Source organism: Gavialis gangeticus, unplaced genomic scaffold (genome assembly GCF_001723915.1).
Source record: "Gavialis gangeticus isolate Ggan-Ray unplaced genomic scaffold, GavGan_comp1, whole genome shotgun sequence".
In the NCBI taxonomy this organism is placed as follows: Eukaryota; Metazoa; Chordata; order Crocodylia; family Gavialidae; genus Gavialis; species Gavialis gangeticus.
In genome coordinates this window covers 29412959-29434485 of record NW_017728994.1, presented here as the reverse complement: position 1 = coordinate 29434485, position 21527 = coordinate 29412959, and the positions used below count along the sequence as shown (strand labels likewise).

Genomic DNA, 21527 nt, shown 5'->3' with positions numbered 1-21527 from the left:
GCACGGAGAGTTCCCGCAGGCCAGGCGGCGGCAAGCGGACAGGTCCTGCAGTCGGCCGCAGCGATGGCAGTGAAAAATAGACATAAAGGCGTATGGTTTCATATCGGTAGAGGACACAGGACCACAGAATGTCCTCTGTATAACCACATGAATGGCCACCCTACCCGCACACCTGCCCAGGCTGCTCTCCTCCACCTCGTCCTGCCTCACTGGCAGGACAACGCTGGGGCCTTGATGCCCCTAGGCTCGGGGAGGCCCACAGGCCAGGGCCTCACACCTGTGACATGAGACTGCCTGGAAGCGCTGGGGATCCCCCCTGGGCACCTCCATCACCTTCGCCAGGGCAGCCCCAAGACCCCTGCGTGGCAATCTCCCGGCGGGCAGGCGTAGGAGCCCCGCCTGGGTAGGCCGACCACATGGCAGGCCCCAGACACACGCTGAGATCCCGGGCAGGGAAGGGCAAGCGCCCTCAGTAAAAATGGCGGCGCGGGGGCCAGGCAGCGGGGCGGAAGGTCGCTCTGGCACGCCGCGCCCCACTCGGTGGTGCGGAGGGGTCACGTGACGCTTTCAACCGTGGGGCGCGGGACGCGTCCGGGGAGCAGTGCAGGCCGCGGCCGCCCAGCAGGTGACTCCCCCGCTTCTCCTTCCCCCGGGTCGGGCCGGACCGGACGCGGAGAGGCAGCGCGGGCGCTACAAGGACTCTTCTCACGGGGGAAATGGTGCAGCGCTGACACCAGGGAACAGAGCATCGCCGCCCCGCAGCGTCCCGGGGGGTGGTGAGAGTTGCGCTCCCCGGCGTGGGCCAGACACGGCCCCGCGCGCAGGCGGTGACTTGAGCCCTGTCTTCCTGCGGATGGGGCCACAGGTCTAGTGGTTGTTGCCACTGTTTTGGCGGGGGCGGTATTGTAAGGTATCGCTGGCTTTGTCTCGTGGTGCAGTGGTTGCTGTCCCTTTGCCTTGGTTTATTTCTTTGTGCCACATCTTGATCCATAGAAATGCTGGCTCTTTATACACGCTGCCTTTGAAATCACCATTACAGTTAAGCAAGAAGATGCTCCAGGATGGGTGGCAAGCTGAGGTATTGTTTGGCACACGTGCATCACACATGTTTAAAGTGTCTATAAGTATAAAGACACACAAAAAACTAGAATTCATGGTGCCAGATTTATACCTTTTATTAGACCAACTGGGAAATTGCAAGAAAATTGTCCTTTTCTGCAAGCTTTTGGGATCAAAGTGCCTTCATCAGGTTCTGGGAAAACTATAGATGGTACAAGATGGTAAAAAGTCCCCATAGGTAGGGAATAAACTGCATTTTTGCACAGAGGGAGCTGGAGATGGAAAGCTGTCCCTCTGGGTCCATGAGGGTGTCTTTGTGAGCTGTGCTGAGTAGCTCTTTGGTGTGTGGATCAGGTTGGATTCCTTCCCTGGAGATGTAGAAGTATAAATGAATTCTCACAGCTTCACCTGGGCGAGTAGCTGAATGTTTTCATCTCTGTGCGACAGAAAGGAAAGCTGAGGCAGAGGGGTGATACCAGTTTTCAGGGCTGTGCTGGGAAACTGTGAGAACTTGGTTTTACGTTTACAAGAGCCCTTAATCTCGTCATGCAAAATGTGGTACTTCCTGCCATTGTGTGTCTTTGCCTCTTGCTAAAAACAGAAAGAAGCAGTGATGGCAGAGTTCAGAATCTGTTTTCTTGTAACTTACTGCTTAATAAAGCACATAAGTCCTATTTTACACTCTGAGTAGAGACCACAAATCATTTTGCTTGTCTGCATTAGGATTTTGCTGTATTAAATACATGCTCCGTTTTTGTCAGGACTCAACACAGAAGTTTAGAATTGACGCACTGTTGCTGGAGAGTGACAGCTTTGTAGGCCGACCAAGCACACAAATGTATTAGCTTCCTATTTTATACTCATGGCTCAATCTAAAGGATAATGTCCTTTGCATTGGAGAAGAAAAAAGCACTTGGTAATAATTCAGGATTTTTGGAAGCTAGTATGTTCAGACAGATTATGTAGTGCTCCCTAGTTCACCATCTACATCCTGTTCTGCCTTGTGTCCCTGGATAAGGGCTCCCTGTTTCTTGATGTACTTTAAAAGCAATCCTAGAATGGTCTGCTGAGTACTACAGATACTGAATGCCTTGCAAACCCTAGCTGTGATCCCATAGTCCTTATTCAGGCAAAACCTCCTCTCAAGTAAATATAAGTCTTGCCTGTGTAAGGAGCACATCAGTGCAGTGCAGCCATCCAATATCTTGCTACCTGTATGCTGTTTGGTGTGGAAGGTGAGGGAAAATTTTGGCCATTGACACAGTAGCTTGTGTAGTCTTAATTAGAAGGAGCAATATGGAGGCAATTAAGTTATTGAAAAGTGTCCTCTCTTGAATAGAAACACACAGGGCAGAGAGAAAAATGAAAGAAAACGTAGTTCTGCTGGACGGGATGTACAGACCTAAATGTGTGAATCTTGATATATGAAGCCTGTCTTGTTTCTTTGGTTTTGGTCTTTAAAAATACCTCTGGTCAGTTTCTCCAGGCCCCCTTCACAAGGGGCAGGGTTTCTTCCTTACAGGAGTTGTGACAAAGGTGCTACAGAGTTCAGCTAACTTCAAGGTTGGCTAAATTGAATTAGAATAGGGAAAACAGTGCCCTGTGAGGGAGTGAGCAACAGAAGCCTTGATTCTTGCATTCCAGAGATAAGCTGGAAGGTCAGCAGCAGTCATCTAACATCAGTGCTGGCCTATTTACACCCGGACCTCCTAGAGCTTTCCCTCAGAGGCTATATTCTTCACGCAGAGGTGAGAGCTCTCCATGTCCCAGAAATCCTATCAACTATCCAGTAGGAATGATCTTTGTTCCCTTTCAGAAGGTGTCCAGAAACCACGATGAGCCACTTCTCCTCCATTGCCTTAGCCAGGGGTCAGTAACTTATGGTGTGCAGGCAAATCTGGCTTGTGGAGCAGTTGGATCTGACCTGCAGAGCTAGGGGGTTTCTCCCATACCATGGCTGTGTGGCAGGGAACTTCACTCATGTCTCGCTATGCCAAAGTAGGGGAGATCAATGGCAACGTTGGTAGCCAGGTTCCACTACCAACCTGCCTTTGACCCAAGCTGAGTCAGTCCAGCCTGCTGCCAGAAGACGTTGTCATCTAGTGAGTTTAGCCATTTAAGATTAATTTCTAATATCTGAAACATGGGTCTCAACTTTCAGTTTGAGAGAAACCAGCCTATTGTCAGTCTAGTGTGTGATATCCTAAAAAACCTAGAAGCGCTTGTCCTGAATCATGTTGTTAACATTTGTCTTGCACTTTCTTTAAACAATTTTGCATGTGGTTTATCAAAAACAGTTTTTGTCTTTCCCCTGCTTTGATTTCAACAAAGCACTGATCAAGGGTATAGGCATCACTGTAATACTTGCCTTTATGAAAAGTGCTGCGGGATCTTTTAATGCTCAGGCAGAACAGACAAAACATCTGTTTTATTTTTAGGTCTTCTCTGAAAGAAATCCATGCTATGAACCAGCACAGAATTCAATTTGTCTGCTTCAGAGAGACAAAAGCCACATAATTTTCAACCTGTTTCCAGAGTCAAGATATTTAAAACATAAAGTTAAAATTACATCTTGCATCTCTCACTTAAAATTGTATAGCTGTGGCACAGATTTCTTCACCAGTATAAAAAAGTGGGTGCGTGAAGGAACATTATCAGCCTCAGTACAAATAAAGTTCTTGGAGTCCAATGATACAGACTCCTGAGCATGCTACCCTAACAGGTTCTGAAACAGTAAAAAAAGGTTCAGGTTTGAAAGTCACTATTTCTATTAGTACAGTGATGACCATGCTCCTCCTAGACAAGGGCATTCCTGCTGAAGCTGTGCTGCAAAGACCCAATATGCAGTTCATTTAGGAGAGGAAAAACCCTCTTGTTCATTTTGATGCTGCATTTAACCGGTGTTAATAGCACTGACCATGCCAGCTTATCAGATATAGTATGACACAATCCACTCAACTATATGATCAAAAACCCTATTTGGGAGCAAAAATAGTAACTTTTGAGTAGCTTCACTTTTTTTAAACTAACACCACTTTTCCCTATGTCGAAGAAAAGGAAATAATTCTGGCCAAATGAGTTTTGTGAGAACTGAATAAGCAGTCCTTCTAGTGTGGCACCCGTCTTGCCAAGATACCAGAGGGCAAGCTGCCCAGAGTGCGATGTTGGCCCTTGCATAATAAAACCAAATGTTTTTAAGACTCTCAGAAAAATGACAAAAGCTTCCAGTAGTCTGAGCCTTCCATTCTGACAATGGTGAAAAATTATAAGGTTGTTAGAAGAGACAAAGCAAAACCGGTGAGTGACACCACCATTTCTCCTAAGAGAACTGAATGGGACAGAACAATGGCAATGGCATTTCTTATCCTTTTGTGCTGAAAGCTAGGAAGAGTATTCAAGCCTATTTGACAATGATGAAAACTGATGAGGGACTGCATTATGAAGAGTTGAATCAATGAACTGGCACTACCAAAGAGATGGCATAATGCATGCTACAATTGTGGCTGTGAATTTAAAAGGATGAGCGTACCCTTTCTGTTCAGTTATGCTTGCACTTTGCGGAGAACAGTTTGCCTGCCTCAAATTTTAGATTGTTGACTGCATTATAAATCACCTCCACACAAAACAGTACATGAAGAAGAAAACCTGATATCAAAGTTCCCTGGTTTATCGTGTAGAGGTACAAGCAGAAGAAATTTAACTCTTTAAGTCACCGTATGTAAAATTTTCTGCTGTCCTGAGGTATGGGCTTCTGAAGCTTTTGATAATGCAGAATGTTCACTAGCATTAGTCTGATTCTTGGAAGAATCAGTTTTAAAAACACTTCTGCCTAGGATTTGTATTCAGCTCTCTCTCTTTCAGGAGAATAATTGCAAATGAAATCTGAAAGGCAGGATGCATTTTCCACACACCCCTCCCACCAGCTCACCAAAACTCCCTAAGCAACTCTGCTCCATATTGGTCTAGGGAGCCATGGGCAGGGAGCAGCATCTGGGAGAGGGATGGGGCCAGGGCTGGGGTCACAGAGTGGTGATAGTGCAGACCCAGGCAGAGCCACGGTCTGCTGCCTGCATGTCTTCAACAAGCACCTGTTCCTCAGGCAGGGGCGTGCAGGAAGCAGATTGTAGTTCTACCCTGGGTCCTGGCCCTGTGCTATCACCATGATCCTGGGGTCTCCATAGAGACCAGCTAGGAGCCACATGGGCAAGGCAAGTGCACAGCCAGGCAGATGGGTTTGGGCCATGGGTGGGCAGGAAGTGGCAGCTGGGAATGGAATGGACAGGTAAAGCTGGGACCAGGATCTTGGGGTGGTGACAGCTAGGGCCAGGGCAGAGCTGCAATCCAGTCCCCACATGCCCTTGCCCATGGAACCAGTGTCTGTCACAGGGACATGCAGGGAGCAGATCACAGCTCTATCCCAGGCTCCATGCTGTCACCACCCTGCGATCCCAGCTCTTCAGTGGTAGGTGTGGGGCAGATGGGCCAGGGTGCATGGACAGCAGGGTGGGGTGCGGCAGTGGCAGCAGCCAGGAGCCATCACCACTGGGGCTGCCAGGAAAGGAGTCTGGCCACCACAGTGCCTCAGCCCCACTGTGCGCAGGGGATGGTGGGACTAGTTGCATGCATCACACCTGGGCTGTCTCCTATGCCATGGGGCAGACAAAATCCTTTGGTGGGTCAGATGCAGCCTGTGCGCCATATTTTGCCGACTCCTGTTCTAGCCCCTCAGTGGAGGTGATGGATCAGCCAGCAAGGAAGTTGTTGTATGGCAGCTGGTAAGGGAGATGGAGATCTGAAAAAAAAAGTCACCAAGGCTGGGAGCTGAGCAAGGGGTTGAGCTTGAGAATTTGGAGTTGTTTTTGCATGGTTTAAGAAAAGCTGGGAATTGGTGCCAGCGTGAACAAATGCTAGACACTGTACCTGACTTTGTATGATCATAGCCCCAGTGGCAGATTCTGACCTGTTGCAAGACCACCAACATTGCCTGGTGCTTATTTGAGAGGCAATAGTATCCTGTCATATCCATCTCCAGAACACTTCTGTAGTAAGAAGATTACAAATAGCTCACATTCTGTGAAGCTGTGCCTTTGACTAGATTAGTCTTTCATGCGTATGAAAATAATGGTTCTCAAACTCAAGCAAGGAAATTGAGTGATGGAGCTGCTTGTCTTGGGCCCAGGGATGAAACATCTGCCTTTGAAGGGGTTGCCTCTAGGGGCATGCACACGAGATGCTTACTGTGCAGTTGCCTAACTAGTTCTGCAGTAATCTCAGTGTCTACATATGCAGCCCTATTAGGCTGCAGTAAACTAATGAACGCCACTAGGTTAGTACTTTGTAAACATAAATACTGTCCTGTGGCAGCATTGTTTAGCATGCCACAACACATGTAGACGCTGACAGGGCTAACTGGGGCAGAAGCGTGCTGCCTGCCAACTATTCCCACACTGAAGCACCCTCGTGCTCCAGCCAGCCCCTCTGCAGCATGTTGAGCTGGGTCGAAGACGTCTCTGGCTGGGAGGCTCACCCCCCAGTTCCCTGTCAGCCAGTGCTGCTCCAATCCAGCTCAACTTGCTGTGGTCCTAGTTACACATGAAGACATGGTGCCTGGAAGTTATAAACTCCTGCGTAAGCTGTGCTGGAGTTTATTCACTTGCATTTATAGCACATGTAGACACTCCTGGGGCAGACTAAGTAATGAATCATGATCTTGCTGCTTAGGGCTTGGAAAAAAATTGACTGCTTTTGTCAGTCAAATGTCCGTGGGCAGGGAATAAATCTAGACCTTGTCCTGGCACAGTGCTGCTACCACAGTCAGTGCATTGTAGGGTTAGCTGCACTTGGTAACTTGATATCCCAATAAGGAAAACCTTTGAATACATCAGTGTAGCAAAAGAGGGTGCTCCTCTGCTGAGAGGAGAATGAAAAATGTGTTTTTCCTTCAGAACATAGTCCACTGGTTACAGTGAGGACTGGCTCAAGCAACAGAAAGGAGAGTGCACCTGGTTCAAACATCCCAGGATGCCTTCTGTATCCCATGGGAGCAGAGTACTCTCACATGCGAACGTCAAAGGACAGGAGGAGCCTGCAACTTGTCAAGCTGTCAAAGTTACTAGTCTCTTGCCTGTCTGTATTAGTCTGCAAGAAAGAGGCTGGCTTTCTGCCATTCCCACTGCCCATTTTCCTCCACGGATGACTTCGTAAAAAATCCATAGATTATTCAGATTCTAGGCCTCACCGTAGTATGGAACATTATGCATGTATGTTTCATAAAAGGGTTTCCTTTCTTCAGAGGCCAGTTAAAGATGGTGGTTTGGTTTCTGGGGGGGCTGAACGTTCAGTTTGGAAGTGCCAGATATTTAAAAATAAAGCTTGATAAAGAACTAAAATAGGCATTGAGAAGGAAAAAAGAGAGAGACTCTATGCAAGAACTAAAGCTGGTTCTTTAATGTTTCCTCTTTTGTCTCATCTGTTTTATTAAATATAGGAAATTTGCCTTTGTTTAGACAATAATCTGGGTAATCTGGGGAGATGAAATCTGAGGTCATTACAAGCCAGCACTCTTCTCCACAATTGTCAGAAGGAGATAGATTGCAAGTGAATGGTTGGTAATTGGGCCTGGCTACACTACTTCTGCTGCTTCTGGATTGCTAATTTATATTTCCCAATATTCCTCTCCTCTCAGTTTGATGTTTCCCTGCAAGAGCCTTTGATTAAAGAGACGAGCAACTTTGCTGGTTCTATTGATCAGAATAAATTACTAGCTGCTAATTTATGGACCTCACCATAGTGCCTTTAACTAGTGGATTGTGCTCTATTGTTCAGTAAATTGGGTTGTCAAGAAATGTTATTGGTTAGTATACAGTTATCTCTCATAACAATATCAGTCAGCCTCATTGAAATGAACAAAATCTCTCCTACAATTGGTTCCAAGGATATCATGATGGCCCTGAGTTAGGAGGGGAGTTGAGCATTCTTCCTGATGGTAATGCCTGTAGAAATAACATCTTGGGGACTATGTATTTATTTTCCAACCAGTTTTTCTGTTACAGAAAATTATGTTTCTTAGACACGCAAGCTCAGGGAATTTTGCTAGTGCCTCACACTTGCAGGTTCAGCTAGACTTTACAAATACACTGCTTAGCACCATCTTGCCAACAATAAGATTCTGAACTCAGAATCAAGTGAGTGAGCGTGTTGAGGATGCTCAGGGCAGAATAAACAAAGGTCCCTCTTTTTGAAGATGCTGCAGCACTGGCAATAGCAAGCTTATTTTTTCATCAATCAGCTAGCTAAACATGAGTCATTAAATGTACACATGCAAGGCAACAGAGGGGTTTTGACACAGCACAATTTTTATAATCTGCTTCCACACTTGAAAGGTATGAATTTCCAAAAGCAAGATAAGTGCCTGCAAAGCGTTCTCTTAAGCCAAAACAAGAAAGTAGTGAAATAAATGAACAATTGGAGATGGCCTATGGCTAGGCTTTTGTGCTGGGGAGCTCTTTTTTGTGTGCAAATTTTAGGTCTGAGACTTAGTATAAGCGAGAAGGGAGGGGAGTAATGATCCATTTTGCTTGCTGATGACATCTTACCACTGCAGTTTATGCAGATACATTAATTGAATACTTTCAGTTTAAGTTCCTGTGCCCATCACTGGGAGCATTTGAGCAAACCTCACTCCCTCCCCTCAAGGAGAATAATGGAAGTGAATGACCCTGTTCCTTCACAGTGGGCAAAAGGCAGGGTTAAGGAGATCTGGGTTTTCACATGGTTAAACATAGCTGAGCAGGAGTGCTGGCATGAGGATAAAACTGCAGAAGAGATGGGGAGATCAGGTGTTAATGGCATCTAACTCTGAGCTCTTGGAGAGCCCTAGTGGTTCTTGTCACACAGTGTGGGTCCATTTACTGGGGACAAGTCCCTGTTCTCCTTGGTTTTGAGCCTCCCTGGCTGTTCCACTGGAAGGGAACTATCACGGGTAGTTATAATGGCATTGAGAAAGGATTCCTTAGGAAGTTAGGACCAATTTGGTGCAAAGCTTTGAAAGCCAGACATGCATTTCCAAGACTTGGTTATTGGGAAGCCCTTGCAGAGAGAAGTGAATTGTTGTTTGGCTCAGTTCCACTTGTGCTGCTGAGCAGAAGAGCACCAGCACTTTATACCATGACAAACATGCAGTTGGTGCAGAAAACTGCAGCCCTTGAGGTTAGATGTGATAGAGATGTGATTTGCCTTAGCCAGAACTGAATCCAGGAGGACTTGGTGCACTCTTCTCACCTCTCCCAAACAGATGTATGTATGCGTTGCCAGCTTGTGTTAGGGGGGACCAAAGTGCAACACACAGTTTAAGTGGGCCCCAGTGCTCAGGACCACACAATACCCACCATAGATGTTCCTCATGGGTGGTGGTATTATGGAAGAGAAACTTCCCCCTTCCTTCCCAGCATCATGGCTGTCTTGTCTTGAACTCAGCTTCTGCCTACTGCTCTTCACTCAGGCACTGGTCTCAGCTGGGTGTGGAGATAACGCCCCTTCTGTTAGTAAGGACATAGAGACCTACATGTCACCTAGGTAGCGCTGGCTCTCCAGCCCATGTTCTTTCACTGACTTTCCCAAAGGCTTCCTGTAGAGACTGAATGGGCTGGAGGTGGAGAACTGAGATTGGGGGTACCTGGTTCATAAGCCTGTTGGAGTAGGAGGAACTGATGCATGTAGTGATTTGAGAAGAAAGGCCTAAGCTGTCTCAGGATGCTTCCACCTCCTCCTGCTGTCTTTGGGAGGTCAACAGTTCACACTGATTGGATACTCCAGCAGAGACCACCAGGTGGTTACAGGTTTCCTTCCCAGTATCCCTCCACATTGCCAGGTGGTTGATGCTCCTCTGTGCTTTGAGCACAGGTGTGGTAGGTAACGCAGCTGTCAAGGGTGCTGCTCACTGGGGCAGGGGCTTCTGTGTCTGGACCTGAATTCCAGGGGGCTGTTGCAGAATGCATGGGAGCCCAGCTGTTCTCTGACTAAGAAGGCCTCAGAAGTGCCATTTATAACTGGAAAGGGAGGTTAGGAGCCACCTGGATAAGTTTTTTCTCCAAAGTCTGTACAGAGTGCAATAGGCTGACTCTAACATCATCTCTCCCAAAGACCCATCTTTGAGAAAGTATCCCCTATGCCCATCCAAGTCTATGCTCAGCACCTCGTGGGGTTGCTGCCCTATGGTCAGTTGCCTAATTTAGGGCTTGAAAGCTGGATCATTGGAGGACTGTCACTGGAGTGTAATTAAGTGTGTAGGTTTGGAGTAGAGATGGTCAGCTTTGTCATACAAGTTTCACTCAGTTCTTTGTTCAGGAGAACTTGGTTCTTGTATTAAGAGGCTGCCTGTCATGCTGGCCAAATTGGTTTGTACCTGAAGCAGCAGGGGGCAGGTGGAATGAAGACAAACTGGTGGAATAGCTTCTCTGCACTGGGTTCAAATGGGACTCTTCCTAGCTCTAACAGTGTGGGCAGGCACTGCCATTGCCTGCGTGGGAGGTCTGTGATTCTTACAACTCCCCTGTTCAGTTCCAGTTGTCAAAGGCCCCCTGTTGTGGCCACGTTCATCTGCAGAAGGTCTCATTCACAGACCACAACAATGGGCTCCCACTTGGGCAGGATTCCACCAGCAATGTCTTGCCTGACCTGGGGACCTTTGGTATTTTGGCTGGCAGACTCGCTGTCTGTGCCCTGTCTGGTATTTCCCTGTGAAAGCCATTAGAAGTGGCCCTTTCATGGCAAGTCATTACTCCATCTCCCACCCATTAATGAGCCCAGGCTTTACTGCAAGTGCTGTGGGCTGGAAGACCCACCCTCTCCCTCTGTGAGCGAGCAAACCCACCACCTGAAGCCTTCCTCCTCAAAGTGCTAAGTTCCACACTTTGATCAGCTTCAGAAATCCTGCAGCTCCACACGCCAGGCTTTCCAGCTGTGCTGCTGACCCTGAGAGTGAGCTTGGTGCCACTATGGCAGGGAGGTCGGAAAGCAATTGGCACCACTGACCAGGACAGCACAGAGGAGCTGTAGTACAGACCAGGATACTGTGCTGAGCAGGTGTTTCTCGTGGCTTCTCATGTTGCAGGTTTGTGGCAGGAAGCTTAGAATACAGTTACCTGCAGCTTTATGCTGGAGTGGCAGAGTTTAAAATGCTTTGCCTGCTTGCACGTATGTGCCTGCATTGTGCAGGGGAATACTTCATCTTGTTCTTGTCTTTGCAGTCATTGTGCTTTTTGTTTTCTTTTCTTGCTTCTCTTTAAAGACATCTGGATTAAGAGCAATGGAGCGGGAAAGAATAATTCGAGATACCTTGACATGCTTTATCCAGTCCTATATCCCCAATGCTGATCTTGGGTAAGTACAGCACATCTATGGAGTCTAGACTCTTATCTGCCCCTGGAACTCTCTCCATCCAATAGTCTAGCCTTCCTGCATTGTATTCTGTTGTATTGTATTCAGGGTTGATGGTAATTTGTCCAAGTTCTGCTATAGCCCTCACACCATCGTTTATTTAATATGACCATTCTAATAAAACTATGGATTAGGGGTTATTAACCTCTTTATTCAACAACATAACATTTTGCTCCTTTCATCCTTACAGCATCTCCGAGTGCTCTCAAACAGCAGAAAACCTATAGACATTCTCTATCGAGAGAACTTTACCAACACATGAAATATAGATGTAGCCACCTCTATGCAGGGACACCAGCGGGTGGGTGTTTAGCAGTACATGAAAGTAGAACAGAAAGGGGAAAAGAATACTGTTTCATGTAGAAATCACAGATAGATTTTTCACATTGATGGACTGAGTTGCTGTGTCCAGAAATAGCAGCTAACATTATCACAAGTGCTCAGGATTTTGAAGTTACTGTCTGAGCCGAGATGCAAAATTGACAGGATAACCTCCTGTCTCTGCAGTATATTGTGGTATTAATTCACTGCTGGCTGGGAAAGAAAAAAGCCATGTATTAAATGGGTGGGGGTGGGGGAATATTCTGTAGCCACCTGGATTATCTCAGAAAGTCTCCCATTCAAGTACTGGCCACATCCAATCTGGCTTTAATTGTGAGATCTGATACTGGCTACATGGGTCTCTTAATCCAGCTCCCTTAGCTTGTGGTCTCTGTGTTTCCAGTGGGATGGATGAAGTTGTCTTCTCCTACATCACTAGTGTCTTGGAAGAGCTGGGTTTACCAGAGTCCTCTGAAGAGAACTTTGATATGGATACCTTTGTGGAAATGATGGAGGCATATATCCCTGGCTTTGCAGAAATCAACAGGTGAGTGGCAGTCCTCACCCAGGCCGTACCTACCTTGGGTTCTGGGCCTCAGTGCCAGGGGCCCCAGTGTTGCAGCCAAATGTGCACAACTCAGTTATTTGGTTTAAGGTACCAAACCATGCAGTCAGGCCTTTACAGCATATGGGGTCATCAATAGAAATAAACAGTTTGCATGCAGTCCCAGTTTATTTCTCTGCACTTCCAATAACACTAATCTACTTCCTGCACTAGCTCTGCAGGATCCATCATTCTAGATTGGTGGCTCATGAATTATAGAGTTGGAAGGATCTTAAAGAAATCAGATAGTCCTAGTTCCCTTCTTCCTCTCCCCCACCTCCTGACCTGATCAAATATTCTCACAGATTATTTGCTTTGCAAGGATTGGGTAGCTAGCACATGGTCATTGGGAGCTCTGAAGACAGGTGTCAGCTTTGTTATTCCCAGAAACTCTTCATGCAGGGTGGAGAATCACACAAACTATAGAAGGATATGAAGTGGAGAGATGATCATGAGTTACTTAAATAAGAAGGATAAGCTATTGCATTTCCAGTAATAATTACACTCCTCCTGTCTTTTTGCAGTGGAGATGTTTGTGAAATGATGTTTTCTCTCTCTGAAAGGCTCAGTAAAGCTCACAACCAAGGTAAATTATTTGCCGGGTACTCAAGCACAAAGAAAAGTGCTGTAGGGACGTGGTTTTTAGCTTCAAGTGTTTTGGGGATGGGAAGGTGTCACAGGACAATGAATAATCTTACCACATAGGCAGCAGCGTTTAGAGTAGATTTTCCCTTGGGCGTCTGAATTAACTGACTTTTTCTATAGAATTAAGTCAGGCCCTTGACATGAGTGTGTGGGAGGGTTTAGTAGCTTGGAATGCTGTCATTTGTGGCTGAATCAGAGCCTTTTGGATAGCATAATGCTGTTGGACAAATCCCTGAGGTAGCTGTAGATCTCAGCTGTGTATATAAAGCAAATTCAAAGAAGTGGGAGGAAATTCCATGAACAGGAATGTGATATCAAAGTTGTCTGCTGTGTATTTTGGAAATGGGTTTGGACATGCTGGGTGTCTGCCTTCCTGTAACTTGCACACTGGGTAGCTGCATCAGGTAAAATATCATCCCCATTTCACAGATAAATACATTCAGGCAGAGAGTATAAATTCCTTTCCCTAATGTCATGCACAGGGAGTCTGTCTAAGCTGTGGGAGAAGAGCCTGCAGCTCTGATCCCACCAGCCCTGTGTGATTTAACCAGAGGTCAGTTTACCATACCAGGGTACATTGCTGACTGGGTCAGAGCAATTGGCTATGATGCGTGGTGGGTCAAGTAACATCCTGGAACTTTACCTGTATATTCTGAGATCCAAAAAAATTAAGCAAGATAGGTGTGAGAACATGGACTGGTAACTTGATTAAGACTCATGGGTGGTAGGTGGAGGAATTCACGGTGAAGGTTACACTAAGTCTGGAAAAGTTTGGGGCAAGGTACCCAAGCCTCTTGCAGCAAGATATGGGAACAAAGCTACAGCAGCCGTGCCCACATAGAGTGGCAGGAATGTGGTGGGCTTCCAGTGCATCAGTTGAGAGGGAGTTTGTTTTAGGAAAAGGCAAAATAACAACCTTGTTGATCTAGTGACAAGAGACACGTAGCTTTAATTTGTATGGGGTAGCTTATCAATACATGTGCATTGTGTCTTTAAGAAAAGTTTTGCCAAAGGCCTGTGGAAGGCATGAGCAAAGCACCCACAGAAGAGCTGAACCGGGGCAGCAAGCAGGGAGCAGGTGCACCTGAGAAGGAAATACTACATACGCCAGCAGAAGAAGCCATAGCTGAGGTACTGGTGCCTGCTTGGAAATTGCCTCTTCTAATGCCAGAGTGCTAAACACAAGTGGAGCAGAGCTGCATGCCATCAGGACAGAGGTGACCCTGGGAACCATCTGTCTCTCTGTGGAGTAACCTTAGCTTGAGACATGGCTTTGTAAGATCACGCAAGTTGGGTCTTGTCAGTAGCTGGGTAGGGAACCCACCACCAGCAGGGGTGTGGAAATTCCCAGCTGGCTGTCCTCTCTCTGAATCAGCCCTGACCTCAGCCCAAGGCTAGAGGATGCTGAGCCGTCTTTTTAGGATGGGATACATCAGAGAACCTGACTGCTTGTCATTTAGAATCTTGCAGGACTGTTTGTAAGAACGCCATAGGATTAGTGCTAGCCAAACTGCAACTTCCCTTGCTACATTGTCTTACTAACCCATTGCAGTTTTAGTTGGATGTTGTATTCTCCACTTTGTCCCAAGCCTTCAAACAGCTACCACGCTCCTAGAGGTGGCTGCGTTTTGGTGCTAGGCAGCAATACTTGATGACATAAGTGTGCAACATTGCTTAGTAAAGTTTATTGGTCACTTCAGGATCCTTTGTGGGGAGAGTGCTGACTTTAGTAAGCAACCCTGCCTAAGACCCTGAATCTCATCCTCCCAAGACTGTTCTGGGCTGTGCAGTTGAATGGGAAGCTAACTGCACAGTTTCACTGATTTATCCAAACAGTTGTGTTCTGGCTGTAACTGCAAAACACTTCAAGGCACCCTTTGCCCTACTCCATGTATCTGAGGGTAGAATACCAATGATAATCCCACGAATCAGTCATGGATTACCAGCAGCCTTTGGAAATTGCCCACATTGCCCTTGAACCGTTCCAGTGCAATGGTAGCACACTGTACTGTGCTTAGCCTGTACATCAGTGCTAAGTACAGCATGCTTTGACCCCACGGGAAGGTAGTGCCAGCTGTTAGTCCCCCAGAGAAATGAGCCAGTGTCTGAAATCTGTCCCTCTGGGTGAACACTTCTGCAGCAGTATAGTAGGGAAATGACTCAATAGCCAGGAGCCCTACTTTGGATGACTATTTGAAGCACATGGAGGAAAATAAGCAAGTAGGGAGGCAGCCCTTGGAGAAGTCCAGAGTGTGTGTGGGCAGCCACTAGTGAGAGGAACCTATAACTGGATTCCCACTGTTGGGGTTGGTGAGGCTTCCCCCTTGGAGTAGACTTGGATCTGCTGCAGTTGAGGAATAATCTCTGTCTGCAAACCCTATTTCCCTGGCCTCCAATACAACATGGGAAAGGCCCTGCTCAACACCAGGCCACTCACTACCTTCTAGAATCAGCCTATGTCTTGCCCTGACCAGGGAGGAGGAGACCTGAAGGATGGCGTGGAGCTGCTCCTGGAGATGTTCCCAGCCTGCACTGTGAGCCAAGCTCAGACAGCGCTGGCCATGGCACTGGGAAACCTTGAAGAGGCAGTGCAGCTCATCATAGAGGAGAAGGTGGAAATCAGCCCAGTGGATGCTACCCTGAAGGTACCGTGCCCTGGGTCAGTTCAAGGAGCAGGAAGCAGCAGGACATCCCTGAAGTCCAGTGCACACTGTGATTCTGTACCTCCCAAGCCAATAGACCTTTCTGGATAGTAGAAACCCAGCCTACTTGTAAGCTTGCCTCCCCTCCCCATCCAGAAACTTCAGCTCACCAAGCTGGCAACAGGGAAGTGTAGTGATCAGCATTCACCTTCCCTTGTCTCTCTCCACCCATGCTGTGGCCAAGCCAGCAGGAAGGCTTGATCAGTTGTGGTCACTGCAGCTCAATCAGCTCTTTCTTCTCTATTCCCAGGAGATGGTGAGGCCCCGCAGAGCACCTAAGCAAGAGGAACTAAAACAGTTTATCTTACAGAAGTAAGTACCTAGCAGTGAGGGGCCCCTCTGGTTCTTGTTCTGATGGCTGTGAAGTATTGGGGGAGGGGGGGGCAGGGAGGAAAACGTCCAAGAGCACCAGGCCAGAATAATCGGTCAGAGCCATGTGATGCTATGCAGAATGGGTCACTAGTAGCTAGAAGATTCTAGCATGACTAGTCCATGACTAATGCTGAACTGCATGTATGATCAGAAAAGGCTCCATCCAAACTCTGTGCCAGGTTCTCCTATTTACATTTCCAGAGAGCCAGCTCAGAGAAGGCTAAAGGGAACTGTTATGTAGGCTGTCTCTTAAGGCTCAGGTACCATATTCTGAATTAAGTATAGGTTTAACAATAACATACCTTTGTTTAAACTGCATTAATGCTCTCCTCCCCCACCTACCCCTGTGGACTATAGTGTTCAGACCTAAAGCAGCCTCCTTCTGCTTCCTGTGGTATACTTTTGAGTAACTACACTAGGGTTTAATTAATCCACTCCAGAAGCTCATCTGGGTTCATTTTCCTGCATGTTGTCCAGCTACACACATCAAAGCTGCAGCCCTCACCTGCCCACCCAGCCTTGTTCATCCTGCCACATCACTAGTTACAGAGATCTGACAGCTGGGGTTCAGTTATTGATGATTTTGCTAAAGGCTAATGAGGCAAAACAGAATCTAGCACTGCATCCTAGAGAAGCAGTCTCTGAGGGCGTAACACCCTTGCTCTTGACTATCCCACACCAATTTAGCCTGGAGTCAAGGGAACAGACTTCATGAGTAAAAAAGAGGCACTGGTTGTTAGTCACATTTGATAACTGCACTTTAATGACACTTTGGCAATGCCCTGTATTTTACACACTGTTCAAGTACAGTTCTGGAGAGCAGACCACTGTACCTTTAAAACATGCAGGAGCAAGTATCTGGCTAGTGGGCATACAGACAAGGCTGGTTGCACTGTTTCCATTATATTTTTGGCTCCAGAGTGCCCACAGGAGTAACTCCGCAGTCCAGTGAGCAGCCCTCTGTGCACCTTAGTCAGGCATGGTGCAGTGTTCTTTTCACATGGTCACGCTACAAATGCAACCCCCAATAAGTCAGGGCTCACATTGCAGTAAGGATTGAAGAAGCACCCTCTCCTATGCAAGGAGCAGCAACCACATCAGCACTGACTGCAGGAACCCCCTGGGTGTAGTCTTGCCTTTTTCTCCTTCTGCAGTGCGGTGCTAACAGCCAAGCCTGTGGGAGGTGCTAGCAGACTCACCTGTCCACGCGGCCTGAGAAGGAGCAACCCCACCTGCCACAACAAAGCAAACCTGGGCTGCTACGTCTCAGAGTAGTCTGGTAGTCTTGGGACTCCATGGGCCAAACTGAGTAGCCAAGCTACTTTCAATAGTGAGAGAAGCTCTATCATGCATCCAGAGCTTACCTCCAGCAAGGTACTGCTTCTTCCCTCCCACTCCTATGCAGGGGATAAGTCCTGCACCAGGAACTCCAAAGGCACATGCATGCTACCTCTTGGCCGCAGTAGAATAGAGCACACAGCACAACACATCCTCTCTGCCACTCACCATGCTATAAAACCCTGTGATGTAGCTGTTCTTAACATGGTGCTGGGCACATGCCAGTAAATTTGCTGGAGACCAAGAGTTTTCAATACATGCCTAGTGCCACTCTAAATGAGTGACATCATGCCCTTCCAGGGTGTAGTGTGGAGTAGGCATTCCCCATTTCAGTATACTGCTCCTTGGCGCACTTGTGAGGTTGTGGAGACATGCCCCACAGGAACACATTTCAGGGCCAGAAGCAGAGTGCAGTCCCACTGTGACCAGCAAGGGGCAAGAGGAATCAGTAGCACATTGGAGGGGAGGGGGGTGGAAAGGAGTAAGTGTTGCATTCACCAACCCATTTGTGTTTCAGATACATGATGGTGGACAGTGCAGAGGATCAGAAAACACACCGGCCAATACCCCCAAAGGAGGTGAGAGCCCCAATAGGCACAGCTGATCGTAAACCTGGGAGCTTCTCTGGCTCCATTGTGGCCCCACTGCAGGTCAGCAGCAGGCAGACAACAGGCCAGGGAGCTAGCCTGCTCACAGGGCCTGGGCCAGTGTGGCCAGGAGAGCAGAATCTATTGATCTCAGCCACCACCAGGTAATACTGGGTTAAGGGTACACCTTATCCATTCTTTACCCAAGACTCAGATCTCCAGGCAGCTAGTCTTGGACTTAAGGAGTGTTGCAGGGGGCAGCATTTCCAGCTCTTGCCAGTCACTCAGTCACCTGGGCTGCCTCCCACAACTAGGAGAGCCTTTTCACTTAGTGTCAACTTTGTTTCCAGGCTCCCAAGAAGCTAATCCGCTATATAGATAACCAGGTAGTGAGCACAAAGGGTGAGCGATACAAGGACATGAAGAAGCCAGAGAGTGAGGAGATGAAGAGAACTTACATCAGCCTCAAACCAGCCAGGAAGTATAAATTCCACTGATGGATGTTCCCTCCACATTATCGTCCTCTGCCTTGAATGGAGTGATGGACCTGCAGCAGTTAGTGGAGTGCAGATGGTCCCCTCCTGCCCTAACTGGAACTAATCCCTGGGAGCCAGGATGCTGCTTTCACCTCCCCCAGTTAGCACCTGCTGCCCTGGAGGGGCCGGGTTTGCAGAACCAGCTGAGTCCTAGGCACCCCCTGCTCCTTCATGCATGGGGGTTTTAAAACCTAATGTGGGCTTGTGCTGTCATGACAAGCTTTTTAAACCTGTGTGCACTGATTGTACCAAGTGTCGCTGTTAATAAAGATGATGTGAGCTTATGTGGAATTTGGTTGGAGCACACGTGCCTTGTGGAGAGATGCACAGGTTTTCCCTGGACCAGGGCTGCAGTCACCATTGATTCTGGCCTCAGACCCCACCCCTACCCAAGGACCCAGCTGCGTGGCAGTTTGCATTTGAGTGCAAGGGTGTATGCTAGAGAATTGACCAGCACCATATTCCTCTGTAAGTGCAACTGTACCTTACCTGAGGCACCCCAAAGAAACTTGCTCCTATGGTCAGGGCCAGAGCCACAGAGCAAAGCCATAGGCTAGTGATGTGCAGCATGACACAGTCTTGCTACATTCATTCTCTATTTCTGAACCAACACCTGGGTGACCAGGGGCATCACAGCCTGACAACTCACATTTATCACATGGGCAAGATCAAAATTCAGGGTTCTTTCTTTCAAGCAACAGCTTTTAAGTGGAGCAAGTGCCCTGGGGTGGAACAGAGTCCCTGGCTGACTGGGACTTGCTGCCACCCCACCCTGTGCTGGGCTCCTTGCTGGCCTGAGGGGCAGCTCTCTGGTTTCTGAGTAGCTGGCTCCTATGCTCTGGTGGGCCCTGCATTTTCCAGGAGATGCCAGCCATTCCCCTTGGCTCCACTCTGCTCTTCACACACTACTTTGCAACCAGGCCTTGTGCACCACTCAGTCCACAGTCCCTGCACAACATACTCCTGCTCTGTGAACAGCAGGTTCCACCATACCCAAGAGCACCAGGGTCTGGGCTTCAAGATCCTTAGAAGACTACTTAAATAATCCTTCCTAGTGCCAGGCTGGCCTGGCATGTCAGGGAGTGTCCAGCACTACAGCACTATTGTGAGTGATTCCTGTTCTTCACACCACTGCAAAGGGACTCATTCTTCCTGTGGGGGCATCAAAAGAGTCCACTCACCAACACATCAGCAGCTACACAGCACTGAGGGAGAGAGTGCAGGAGGAGGATGGCAAGTCTTATCAGGACCAGCCCTGCCAATGGGATGCACCACCCCTTCCCAACACCTCAGCAGCAGCATGTCATGGCATCCTCCAGGAGGCAGAGGCCATGGTGGGCCCCTGGCTCTCAGCAGTGGCTGTTCCTGTCTTAAATCTGAAGGTTAATGAAGGGGGCAAATCCAACCACATCCTGCAGGAGAACAAGAGCCCTCTGCATTGGAGGTTCCACATCCAGCTCCACCCCACGGTTACGGAGGATGCTCAGGCTGGACTCAGCCACATTGTGACAGTGCTTCACCTTCAGTGAGCGCAGCTTGGGGCAGTACTCAGCCAGGACCCTGCCAGGAAAGAGAGCACAAGCTGCAGACTCTTGCTCCTGGCCCTGGGACTCGTTTCCTTCTCAGTTCCCAGCAAGCCAAGGGGCACATCCCTGGGACCTTGCCTGGCATACACCACATGCAGGTAGGCTAGAAGGACTTGGTCCAATCCATTCCATCAGAGCCCCATGGCAGCTGTAGCCCACAGCCACAGGATTACATAACCCAGCCACCTAGCAGGACTCGCTAATGTTTTTCCCCCCACCAGTACTAAGCTTCCTGTGCAGCCAGTATAGGAGAGAGCCAGCCTCCCTCACTTCCCGCTTCTCTCCTGGTCCCACCCTCCACAACTACTAAGGGGACACTCTCAATACCTGATGGCGTCATTCTTGACCCGCAGGCACCCTGTGAGGTCCAGGTGCTCCAGCTCAGGGCAGCACTTGGCAATCTCCTCTACTGCTACATCTCCCATGTTGGCATTGACAGCCAGTGAAAGGTGCTTGAGCCCGCTACACTTCTGCGCCAGGTAGCAGACAGCTTCGTCCTTCAGCTGGCGGCAGGCCGTGAGGTCCACCGCCTCAAGTGCCTTGCAGTGGTCAGCCAGGCTGCGCAGGGAGAGGCTGTCCACCCACTCGCAGTGCGCCAGAGAGAGCTGCCGCAAGTGTGGGCAGCTCAGGGAGATGGCCACCAGGGCGTGGCGGCTCAGCTGGGCACAGCCGTTCAGCTGGACCTGCTGCAGGTGGTGGTTCTGGCCGATCACAGGGAGCAGCTCCTTGTCCGTCAGCCAGTCGGCACAGGCCTGGAGGGCCAGCTGCTGCAGCACTTCGTTGTCCTTCAGGAGCTCGACGAAGGCAGGCTTGGGAAGGTGCGGCCCGAGCTGCAACAGGAGGCAGAGAATGAGGCCTCCCGTGTTGCCCTGCCACCTGCCACGTCCGTCCCAGTGACGCGGGAGGCCTGGCAAGCCATGTCTCAGCAGGGGGGCTCGCCCCCTTGGTCCCAGGCACGGGGCTGGCACCGCATCCCAGAGCAGACCAGTACCCCCCCCCCAGCATCTGGTGCCTCGGTCTCGGGGCTCACCGAGCCTCCCTCGCCCACGGACGGGCGCGTGCCCGCTCCTCCATCCCTCCAGCACACTTCCCAGCTCGGCTCCTTCCCGCTCTGGGAAGTACCGCCTCCCCGCTGCGGGCAGGGGCCTTCCCCCGGGCTCGCAGCCCCGCGCCGGCCCGTACCTGGCTGGCGTCGAAGCGGCGCAGGTTGGCCAGGTGCAGCTGCACGGCGGCGCGGAAGGCCTTGCTGACCCGCTGCAGGCGCAGGAGCTGGCGCAGCGGCAGCCGCCGCAGGATGTGCGGCACCAGCACGTCCTCCCACGGCAGGTCCAGCAGCCGCG

At 49.0% G+C, this 21527-nt stretch overlaps 2 protein-coding genes across 6 annotated transcripts; one reads left to right on the top strand and one right to left on the bottom strand.

Annotated features, from left to right (window-relative positions):
• The first annotated feature begins 531 nt into the window (after nt 1-531).
• On the top strand, nt 532-18889 carry CUEDC2 (CUE domain containing 2). Of its 5 annotated transcripts, XM_019502510.1 has the most exons (10): nt 2709-2807; nt 3498-3695; nt 11348-11439; nt 12221-12364; nt 12946-13007; nt 14064-14197; nt 15541-15711; nt 16019-16080; nt 17996-18056; nt 18416-18889. In XM_019502510.1, exons 3-10 carry the CDS (start codon nt 11366-11368, stop codon nt 18560-18562), a joined length of 855 nt encoding a protein of 284 aa, XP_019358055.1. In that variant the 5' UTR covers nt 2709-2807; nt 3498-3695; nt 11348-11365; the 3' UTR covers nt 18563-18889. The 5 variants fall into 5 exon arrangements, with proteins under 5 accessions (XP_019358050.1, XP_019358052.1, XP_019358054.1 ...); XM_019502507.1 differs by lacking the exons at nt 2709-2807; nt 3498-3695 and adding an exon at nt 533-625; XM_019502509.1 differs by lacking the exon at nt 18416-18889 and having other exon boundaries at nt 2699-2807; nt 17996-18409.
• A 303-nt stretch (nt 18890-19192) lies between these two features.
• On the bottom strand, nt 19193-21525 carry FBXL15 (F-box and leucine rich repeat protein 15; the record flags this gene model as incomplete). Its single annotated transcript, XM_019502104.1, has 3 exons — nt 19193-20161; nt 20515-21017; nt 21370-21525. Coding segments are annotated over 3 exons (849 nt in total), but the record flags the coding sequence as incomplete, so codon positions are not given.
• Between the last annotated feature and the right edge of the window lie 2 nt (nt 21526-21527).